The sequence below is a fragment of the Helicoverpa zea genome, chromosome 18 (genome assembly GCF_022581195.2).
Source record: "Helicoverpa zea isolate HzStark_Cry1AcR chromosome 18, ilHelZeax1.1, whole genome shotgun sequence".
Lineage (NCBI taxonomy): Eukaryota > Metazoa > Arthropoda > Insecta > Lepidoptera > Noctuidae > Helicoverpa > Helicoverpa zea.
In genome coordinates this window covers 10347181-10358881 of record NC_061469.1, presented here as the reverse complement: position 1 = coordinate 10358881, position 11701 = coordinate 10347181, and the positions used below count along the sequence as shown (strand labels likewise).

The 11701-nt window shown below is 36.3% G+C and overlaps 3 protein-coding genes across 3 annotated transcripts in view; 1 reads left to right on the top strand and 2 right to left on the bottom strand.

Moving 5' to 3' along the window:
- Positions 1-11701, bottom strand: part of LOC124639203 (putative nuclease HARBI1) — a 279629-nt gene that overhangs the window by 162377 nt on the left and 105551 nt on the right. The window lies entirely within an intron of this gene.
- On the bottom strand, positions 132-5279 carry LOC124639211 (non-structural maintenance of chromosomes element 3 homolog). The gene is made up of 6 exons (XM_047176476.1): positions 5145-5279; positions 1922-2275; positions 1544-1721; positions 1180-1292; positions 733-828; positions 132-462 (listed from the first exon to the last, which is right to left on the bottom strand). Exons 2-6 carry the CDS (start codon positions 2162-2164, stop codon positions 394-396), a joined length of 699 nt encoding a protein of 232 aa, XP_047032432.1. The 5' UTR covers positions 2165-2275; positions 5145-5279; the 3' UTR covers positions 132-393.
- Positions 6865-11593, top strand: LOC124639195 (SET and MYND domain-containing protein 4-like). The gene is made up of 3 exons (XM_047176450.1): positions 6865-7511; positions 9459-10343; positions 10720-11593. Exons 1-3 carry the CDS (start codon positions 7045-7047, stop codon positions 11081-11083), a joined length of 1716 nt encoding a protein of 571 aa, XP_047032406.1. The 5' UTR covers positions 6865-7044; the 3' UTR covers positions 11084-11593.

The window sequence follows — 11701 nt, the reverse complement described above, 5'->3', positions numbered from 1 at the left end:
TTTTTAATTTTTGCCACAGTTGAATACAAAGTCTTTTAAGCTTACGTATTCCTGATTCCGGTCTTTCCTTGCTAATGTGTACAAGTACGTACTCTTTGGTATGTTATGGGTATCGAAAAAAAAAATAGCCATACATTTAAATAACAATACATATCGTATTGTTTTTATATAATCACGTTAATCCTAATCAGTAGAACATTGTTGTAGTAGTACTAACAGATATTGTGCAGGTGAACTAGATATTCTTATAAAATACTCAACAATTTTTTAACAAAATGCGGTGGCCTAACAAAAATATAATTGCTTACATACATGTTTTGGAACAATTACAAAATAAAAACTTAGAGCTAACATTCCACTTAGTTAATTATTTTTTTTTTCAAAATGTATTATTTATACTGCATTTCCTTCTGTTGCTTCCTTGTATTGTTCACACCAATGATCGGGAGTTTTGTCAAAAGCCTGCAAAGAAAAGAAACCTGTGAGACCAATCAATAAAAAGTAACTTGCCATGCAGACATTTGAGGTGACCTTTATGACAGAAAACTTAAAAAAAAAAAAACTACTTAATTTCAACTTCAGTTTGACAAACACTATGCTGAAATCCGCATCAAAATCGGTTTAGCCAAACATGAGATAATCAACCACAAACATATATAAGTATACAGCTCAAACTGAGAACCTTTTTTGAAGTCATTTAAAAATATAAGTCTAAAGTGATATAGTAAATACCTCTGCCATTTTTTCTAAAAGGAACATTTTAGGAACTTCCTCAATGGCACGTTGGCCCCAAGTAAATACATATCTTGCTAGGTCACCTTCTCCAACCTGAAAACAATATAAGTACATATATTTTACAAGTACTTTGTAAAGTTTATATGTATACGCATACATCTTTCCATTAAACTTTAACTATATTTTCTATTTTAGTCATGAAATACTTTTTGAAACAAGCTTTGCTTAGTTCAATAACTTTCTGGCAATAAACATTTTTTTTAAGATTTGGATTTTAGATATTCACCTTATCCTGGTAATTTAGCTAAGCTGATTTAGACGGAATTATGGTACTAGAGACATTCCTAATAACAGTAATAATGCACATAAAATAAAATCAATTAAAAAAAGGAAACTTATTCAGAATTTTGTATGTAATATGTAATTCAAAGGTTATAAGTATACCTTACGATATTGTAAATACATCTGCCGAGTAAATGTAGTGGTAAGTAGTTTCCGTCCTGCATTGTCATTCTCTTCCAATAGTCCAGCTTCCATCAGGAACTTCCACATTTCATCTAAAAACATTTTTTTAATAAAATAAATTTTACTACCTTTGGAGTAGGTACCTTTTTTTCTACCTTCAAAAAAATAATACCTCCCAATACCATTACTACATACATTTTAAAGATTATGCAATTAAATGGAAATTTTTTTTTTGTTTCATAGTTGTGTAATTAATTTGTAATTTCTAATATTGTTAGCTAACTTTCGTATTTTACACATTTTACTTAATAGGACGTTCTACTAAAAATATAATGTTTTTAACCTTCTTTAACAGCTGCACCGCTCATAAAAATGTGCATTAAGGCAGCAATGAGTAGCGTCCGGTGTTGGCTGTCTATAGCAGATGAAAAGCTCGGCAAAGAATCATATTTCTCTGCCAGTACCACAATGTACTGTATACCACTTTTAGCCTCAACCTGAACCAACTTGTAACCATACACCTGAAAAAATAATTTAAACTTATATAAGAAACATAAGACAAACTTTACGTTTAAGATAAGACAATGTAGAAATGAGTTTCAAGGAATAACTGGGTGATTGTTATTTCAGAATTGAATAAATTAGCCTCTAGTTTTGATTGTTATTAGTTTTAGAAATCTATTCAGGACAATGAAGCAATAAGTTACCACAATACTCTTACTCTTTTAAGTATTCTATCTGCTTCAACCAATACCGTTTTCACCAGGTTCGAAGGCGTTTGACAAGTTGTACTAAGGTGTTTAATAATTTCTGCTCGCTTTATTGGTATTTTGCTGCCTTCCCGACAGATGATATAGCGTACACACTCTTTGATGGAGTCTTCATGATTAGAGACATCGGTTTCTGCGGCCGTAGATCTGTCTTGTTCAGCTTGGGTGGACCTCTTTGTACGTCTCTGGCTCATATTTGCAGAGGTTACTCAAGAATTTGAGGCCGGTAAGTAAGTTTAAGATCAAAGTAAGTCTGAAATCAGTATGTAGTTTGTATTGCCTTATAATATGTTTAGTTAGGATATCTATACATATAATAAATCTGTAGAAAAGTAATTTTTGTACATTGAAGAAATTGGCAAAATAAATAGCCAGCATGTTAAAGGATAACTAACAGAACCCATTTCCATCATTTTTGTCATTTTTGTCTGTTTGTCTGTTTATCTGTTTGTTTGTTCGGGATTCACGTAAAATCTACGAATTCAATGCAGACAATGCTTACATAAAAAAATTCTACGTAACTTGGGGTATTACTTAGTTTTTGTTTCATCGAAATCGATTCACTCTATCAAAAGATATGATTAATTTTGTGAATTCAAGATGTAAAATATTACGACACGCAATCTGTTTGTCAAAACTGTACATTTGAATGTTGTACTTATATTAGTTGATCGGCCTATTATTAACCTTTACACAGAAAATCACACCTTCATAAGTATATTCGGAAGAAAAAAAAAAATGAAAATTGTGTTTAGCCAAGGTTAAAGTAGCTCCATCTGTGGTAATCTGTGTTAAATAAAATACATAAAATTTGTCAAAGGAGAGAGGTGGTAAATGACAATATTACCATACATTCTTTATAGAGGATTATTATTTCAACAGATGGAGTTGTGTATTTTCCGTAATTCACCATATTTTAACACGTAGTGTAATTTTTCGATAGACATTTCAATAGTGTTTGTCAGTTTGCCGAGCCACATCAAAATCCAATTATAATTATTACCTTGATGAAAGGAAAATAATAGTTCTCAGCCAAATTTAAAACGGTGCCATCTAAATTATTTTTTGAATATTATGTCAAAAATGATGACTTTAGTATAACAATTAATTATCATTTAAAGTTACAGATGGAGTTTATATCAGGATTTTTTCATAAACATAGTTTAGCTTATCTTCCACTAATGTGGTGGCCTTAAAACAAATTACTTTGAGTGAGTAGTATTAAGTAGACCTCCATTATTTTTTCTGATGCAAAATATGTTAACTTAATCCTAGAAGAAAGGAGTATCTGTCTCTCGCAAGCGCTGCTAAGCGTGAGGTAGGTAGGTAATGTAGGATTCTGTAGCTTTAAGAACAAGCCCAGATACAAAGTGCAGATAAAAAATGGGAGCTTTCTCGATTTAATACCATACTCACGTAAAATGCTTTATGCGTCTGAAAACGTACAAATTGCGCGTCGCATACCAGAGACATGCTTACTTTCAACTTCTGATCGCAAATACACTGGTCACGATTACGAACAGTCTCAGTAAGACCCGAGCCAAGTCTAAAAAAACACCTTTTATATAAAACTACGTTTGATGTCATTCAATCACAAAGACAGAATTGTTCTCTGTTGCAAATCCTATCCACCTGTATCCTATCCTAATCCAGCATGCATTGCAGGTGTGCATTGCACAAAAACCAATGGTATCCTATTCGAGAAGTCAAAAGAGTCGACCTGCCAACGTCAGCTTCTGCGCTAAGCAAGTGTTCTTAATAGTACCATCAGAATTACATTCATCGTTGAATGAGGTGAATAAATTTTCAGAAACCACAATAACAGTAGGAGCCAAAGCATATGATCGCTTCATAGAGCTCTGATTGGCCCCAGGTGACCAAGTCAGGTCTGATTTGTTCGTTCATCAGATCTTTGAAAGCGTTTCGGTGGATACTTACTGTCGTCCTGGGTGACACAAAATATGGTATATAAACGTCCTCCGCAAGAGCGAAATTTTCCCGGTGTGCGGTAGTGACGCACAGTATACAACACTTATGTTCCTTTCGATTTGCTGGCTCCACCAAGAAATGACAAATTGCAAGCGTACATTTTGAAAATCTTGGCAAAACTGCAGGTTTCAAGTACCAAAACATGAAGTGGACTCTCACAGATACGTACATTTTGCCTATTCGTGAACTAATGCAAACATTTCGGTGGAGTCCCGGCTTAGGCCTCCCCCACATTAGGCGTGCGCGATCCTCGGGCGTGTGAGTAGCGCGGGCGTCGCGAGCACGCTGCATGAACGTCGCGTTTTGCTGCCCTGCGGCATTTACCTACAGCGCGCTCGCGGCGCGCACGCGCCGCTCTCCTTGACGTTTAACTGCTAAGGCGTTTAGCGGGCGGCGGGGATAGCAGGCGAAGGGGTAAGAACGCAACTCGAGCGCCGCGTGCTCGCCGCGAGCGCGTCGCTTGCACTCTTCACACATGCCGCAGGGCAGCAAAACGCGACGTTCATGCAGCGTGCTCGCGACGCCCGCGCTACTCACACGCCCGAGGATCGCGCACGCCTAATGTGGGGTCAGCCTTACCATAGTGAGTAAGTGTACAGAAAATCCCCGTCATACAAGTGTTTCTCCCCAGTAGTGAAACTATCCTACCCTATGCGCCTGCTGATGATGATGACTCATTTTATCATCCATCCAGCTATTCCCCAACTATGTTGGTGTTGGCTTCCAGTCACCGAATCTGTTTGAGTACCAATATTTTGCTTGGAGCGACTACCTATCTTCAATCCAGTCAACTACACAAGCCGATATCCATGGTAAGACTGACAGACTTTCTGGCTTCTGATTAGTCGCAGCAGCTGCAGAAAATGTACAAATGACAGCTTTGTCAGACTCAAAGCATATAGACATAGATTATAACTGTTTCCTGTGAAAATTACTTACGCACCATACGTAATAATTTTCCAAATTGGCTGACTAGATCCAGAGATATTCACAACGTCACAAACTTTACTTCTTTTGTTTAGATAAATGGTCACATCCACAACACAACCTTGATCAATGAATCTATGCGACTGCTAAGTGCTAATCCTAATTATACTGTCACGTGAAAGAATGCACCTGCGGGATAAGTAGTATTTTGACTATTCTATATTGCCCACGCAGACGAAGTTGCGGGCAACAGCTAGTAAAATATAAGATTGAACTACAGCTAAATCAAATTTGAAGATCAACCAACAATAAACAATTTTGACAATGACATAATAGATAATCAGTGTTGCCAGATGATGATCTAGCATTCTCCCCAAATCTCACCCAAAATCCCCCCAAAATGTTAGTGTTTTGAGAAAAAACCCCCAGTAATAAGAAAAACATTTAATTGGAAAGCTTTGGGAAGTTTATTGTAAAAGCGTGTACTTTGACCCACGAACGAGTTACTTACTCTGTGGAGGCGAGTAGCATGTACATCAAGATTATGTTTATTCCTAGTATTTATGCTATCAACATCAGACATTTGAACAAAGTTAGATATATTTTTACGAACGTACATTAAATTTTCAAAAATTTATTGAGAGGCAACAGTCAGAATATTTATTTCTTTGAATTTCTCTCTCAGAGAAACTTTTGGACCGAGATTATACCTAAATGGCTCGAACAGCTCTTTTCTGTAAAATAAATATAGTATCATCGTTCATCGTCGTTCTCCGCACGCAGCATTATTGTGGTAGTGTGTGTATGTTTTTGTGTGTGGTTCTATGGTGCGTTAGAATTAAGTAGTGAGTTATTTGGTCGCGTTCAGTCATAAAACTTTTTCGAAAAATCCTCCAACTCCCTCCAAGCCAATTTTTAATCCCCCCGCTGATCCCCCCAAAAAATCCCCCGTGGGCAGAAAATACCCCCAAATTTGGGGGGAATCACCCCCATCTGGCATCACTGTAGATAGTAAATAGCACCACAGATTAATATACCTACAGCTTGGCAAAAAAGAGTGTGGAATAAATGAGGTCAGCACTATCGCACCTGTGGCAACCCGGAATACTACGACTCACAGATTTTGATATTTGTTATTTTTGGAGATATTCAATACTAAGTAGGCGATGTCCCTGGGATACTTCAATGTCCAGTATTAACGATGTTAACAATTTTTATTTGATTTTGATTTTTAGTTCCAACTGTCACCGCGTCAGACTCTTTTTTGCCAAGCTGTATGTAGCAAGCCATCATTGAGATACCATAGCGACGCAGCGACATGAAGATCTGAAAGAGGAGAATGAAATCTAGTCATAGCAACGCAACACAGCAAAAGGATTGGATCTAGTTTTAGAAAAAAATTATGTTTACCTATAATGTACCTTTGATTAAAAGCAGTGAGAACAATTTTTTTTTTAATTTACTGGTATTTAATAATATAGTAGTATTTATTTATAACCCTAAAATCCATACCATGAATAAAGATTCCAATAATGTTCTAAATACGGTACATAAATTTCACACATATGTTTAGTTTGAATACCCCGAAATTCCTTGTGTTCTTCCCGCTCTCACCCACAACTCCCGGAGAATCAGGGATATCCCCAAATTGGCAGCATTTGTTGTTTGGTCGTGGAAGTGGCCATAGACTAGATATTCCGAATTCCGAGTTGTGCCATATTCGTTCGCAAGAGAAAGTACCTGCCAGGCTAACAACGCTGAACACGCTGAATGAATGCAAACTGTTGGTACTGGTATTTTGGTGGGTTGTGAGCTTTAGATGTACATGTAGTTCTGACTTGATAAAAGTCTTGACCGATTAAAAAAATAAAACACGTTAATAATTATATAAGATAGATACTGAATTACCTCGATTCGGAACGTTATATATCGACACCAAGCCTGTTTTCATTACATTCAATTTTGCTTTAGCAACACTAAATGTGCTTAGCGGGAGTTTCCTAGATTCATTTTATTTATTTTGTGATCTCACTTTTACACGTTTAACAGAAACAGTTTTCATTAATCATTATTGCATTTACTGCGATACAGTGCACAAGTGTGTTAAAAAGTTTCCGAATTTCCAGTTGTCTGAGAGTTGTACTTATCCGTGTTCAAAATGTTACAACTGCCGATATTTTATGGTCAGCATCAAAACAGTCCTTTGGACAGCGTTTACAAAGCTCTGCACAATAAGGATTTAGCCAAGTCTGTTGCAGCTGCCGTAGACGTATTGAGAATGACAAATAACTTTGTGAAAATTGATAACAAAGGAAAACAATCACAAGCAGCTATTGAGCATGGGGTTGAGGGCAAAAAAGCTTTTTGTGAAGGCGATTTTCAGTTGGCATTGGTGAAATATAACATGGCTATAATGAGGGCTCCTTCTAACTCCGAAGCTATGAGGCTAGCATACTACAGCCGAGCAGAACTCTTGCTTAAAGCGAAGCAGTTCAAAGCATGTGTCAAAGATGTGGAGACTTGCCTGGCGCTGAGCTGCCCAGAGACCCTGGCTACTAAGTTACGCGAGATGAGAGCTGCAGCCAGCCAGTTCACATGGTTAGAGGAGTTTGCTGTAAGGCATGCGTAAGTACCGCTATTCTATCTTTGCACCTACCTATATTCCAGTGTTTTAAAGTGTTTCAATTACTACTACTACTAGTTTAGTAACTAAAAAACAAAGTTTAAACAAACTTTTTTAAGTATGTAGTCTTAAAAACTTTTTTCAATAAGTGTTAAATTAATTTAAGAAAACAAGAGAGAATTCCACTGGATTGGACTAATGGGTGTAATAGGCATGATGACAAATTTTTAAATTCCTTTGTATGATGTAGGTATACGTCTATTTTATATGAAAAATTATTAATTTTAAGAAAATGCGAAGTTTTTTTATCAAATAATTGCATTTTTCTCTGTCCACTTTGAATCCGGCACGAAAACGCTTGTCAGTGTCATGTCGTCACTTGTGACGTCACGACTGAAATTACAAGACGCAAGTAAACAACGCTCGTGCAATAATTAAGTTTTTTGTGTTATTAAATATGAATTCGAAAGTGCATAGGTGTTGTGGGGTCCCCCAGTGTAAGAACACATCTCAAAACAACTCCTGATAAGTTATTTGTGTACGTTCCTCACAATAAAAAAATACGAAACAAGTGGCTTAAACTTGCAAGGCGAGATTCAAAAGCAATATTGCCCAGGGTACAACTTTATTTTTGTGAAGATCACTTTGATGTAAGTTATTACATAGTTCTCTAGATTCTAGCATAGTTTATAATGTAAATAACTATTTCGAGGTTAGGTTTCATCTCTCATTGCTGTTATATTACGCATTTTATTCATATCATGTATTTATATGTATGTGTTTATTTGAGGAATTATTTATAACTAAAATTGTTTTTAATTAAACTAATATTCTAACATAGAAGTTTTTTTAACTAAACTAATACACTTAAATGGAAGTTTTTTTAATTAAACTAGTATACTTACATGGAAGTTTTAACATTTCTAAATTCAGCTGAACAAAAATCTTTATTTGATGCCAAAAACTCTCCCAGCATTATGATATCCATTCTAGGCAAATTAGCGCTGTTTGCCTTGATAAATCCGGGCTCCATAACTCGTGTTATAAACAATTAATTAAAAACAAAGATCGCAGTGGAAGTTCACAATAACGAAATGTGACGTTCGCGCGCTTTCGCGCGAGTTGTTTTCAGAGATGACGTCACGAGCTCTGATTGGTGTTCAAGATATCATGGCGGATTGCCTTATTTCGTAATTTTATTTTATAAAAATACATATTAATCACATTATTAATAAAGAAAACAATGCGCGTTTTATATTCCAAGCTTCAAGTTTAATTTAATAAATATATTATTTTAATGATTTTTGATTACTGTCATCATGCCTATTATCTATACTAATATTATAAAGCTGAAGAGTTTGTTTGTTTGAATGCGCTAATCTCAGGAACTACTGGTCCGATTTGAAAATTTCTTTCAGTGTTAGATAGCCCATTTATCGAGGAAGGCTATAGGCTACTTTTTATCCCGGTACGGGAAGTAGTTCCCACGGGATGTGGGTGAAACCGCTGGCAGAAGCTAGTTACCAATATGTGGAGTTAATTTGGCATCAATTAGATTTCAATATTAAGCAAATTCTTTTAATAAATTCTTATGGATGTAGTTAGAAGTAATAGTAGCTTAATAAGCAATATACGTTGATTTAAAAAATTAAGGCACTAGCTGTGTCACCCGTCCTGGGGAAACTTTTCATGCCTGGACTGAATCACTAATACAGACATATAGCCTATGTTACTTGGTGATAGTCTAGCTTGCCAATATGATTTCAGAGCCCTAAAGGTTTGTATGTGTGCAAACAAACAAAAAAATGTTTCCTCTTTATTATACATGTTACAATATAGATAACAATTAAATCAACTTGTTGGAAGCTACACCATGGACATGTTATCTACAGTAACATGTTGATGTTCCACAAAAATACAATTTGTAAACTATAATTATTGCATTCCAGAGCCACACCATTTACTGAGCACTACTTTAAACTGAAAGGAGACAGTCACCCAGATATACCGTGTGCCATATCCGATGTGGAAGTCATCGTGGAATCCGGACAAGTCAAAATTGTTGCTGCAAGGGACATTCCAGTTGGCACTCTCGTAGCATTGGAAACTGCATTCGTGGCAGCCGAGCATATCATGAATCATGTTACTTCATGCCACTACTGTCTGAAGATGTCTTTTAACTTAATACCTTGTGATGGATGCTCTGCTGCCTTCTTCTGTGACAAAACTTGCAAAGAAAAGTCTATGCGTGAAGGACATAATATTGCTTGCAAAATTATGGACGTTATAATAGATGATGTCAAGCTACCAGTCAAAGCTGTTCTTAAAATACGTCAGCTCTGTGACTCTTGGGAAGAATTCATAATTGCATCCTATGATTTAGGCACAGACAGGATGAAAAACGCAACTATTGCTGACATCTTTGGATCAGACAAGTTTTCACTATTGAATTCAAATTATGACACACATTTCAAGTACGGTGCGTTGTTCAACAGAAGCATGTATTTTGCCAATATAATACATTATTTGGATATGAAGACATCATTTTTCCCGACCGCACCTGAAAAGAAGAAGGCTGCTATTGATGCAGTCAGCAGGATGTTGATGCACCTATCTGTATATTGTACACCTGTGCAACTGCAGTATTGTACTTCTATGTGCGTGGAGGGTCGTGTTTCCCTGCACAATCACCCAAATAAAGGGTACTTTCCATTCATGAGCAAACTCGCTCATTCTTGCGTGCCGAACTTGTATGTGGCGGGGCTGCGTAATAGCGCCGCGCTGGTGTCGGTGATGCCCATCAAGAAGGGAGAAGAATTGACCATTTCTTATTCGTAAGTAATTTCAATTTCAAAAATTGTTTCTTCTTTTTTACATTAGTATAGACTAGCTTCCGCTGGCGGCTTCGCCCGCGTGGTGTGTAGATAAAAAGTAGCCTTTTTGTTAATCCAGGGTATCACCTATTTACATCATCATCATCATCAGCCTATCGCAGTCCACTGCTGGACATAGGCCTCTCCAAGTGCACGCCACTGAGATCGATTTTCGGCTTCCTATTTACATACCAAATTTCAACCAAATGGGTTGTTTTTGCGTGAAAGAATAACAAACATACATCCATACATTCTCACAAACTTTCAAATTTATAATAATAGAAGGAAATAGTAGGATTACACAATTAAAATGAAAAATAAATCTCTTCTGTTACAGAGGCCATTGGTTGGAAGTTCAGCCAAGTGAAAATCGTTATAGAGCAAAGAAAATGTTTGTCCACTACAGGACTATATGCCAGGACTGCAAGGTCTGCAGTGAGGATGACTCTCTTCGAAAGCAGTCGTTATCTGATGAAGAATTGAAAGCTTACCATACCTTTATAATTCACCATCCCGATACAACAATAAATTTTCCACAAAATATTGCCACACGTTACAAGGATACATGTAAAATTTTGCAAAAGCTGAGTAAAGCACCTTTTTCCAAGGAGTACGCTTTGGCATTCGTAGCGTTGCTACATTGTCTTATGCATTGTATTGAATATAAGTATCCGAATGTGATTATGAATCAGTATGAATAGCAAGTAATAAGTATAAAGATAATTATTGATGACGCCTTAAGGCTGGTCAGTTTATCGATTGCGGATCCTTATAGTCAGTGTGCTATTTAGTAACGAGTGACTGCTCAGCATGACCTATTTAATTTTAATTGACTTGCAGTAATAATAATGTTCAGGTAGGATTGGTAGGATCTTCATATTATTAGGTATTACTCTTCTAATTATACTTGTTTGTGGTCATTACAACGAAAAAGATATTGTCACATAGGTGGTTACGTTGTTTGCGTATAGAAATTATATAAAGCATGCAAATTTTTTCAATGTCTTTCAAGCCAATGCATGCAGTATCGCCTAGAAGATTTTTCTTCTGCCCGTCGGCATACACATACTTTTATTATGCCGGTTGCATAGCCGCTCGGTATAAACCAAATATGTAGGTACATGAGATGATGAGAGAGATATGAGGGTGACTGGTAATTAGTGACCGATACTATTACAAACAACTGTGGCCAAAATAAATTTTTATTCAAACTCATTAGTTTAATTGTTTTATCACAATAGCTAAACAGCTGTCTGTCTGACTTTTGGGGCACGATTCTGCTAATTTTACTTAAGCGACATACGATTCACATTCGACTG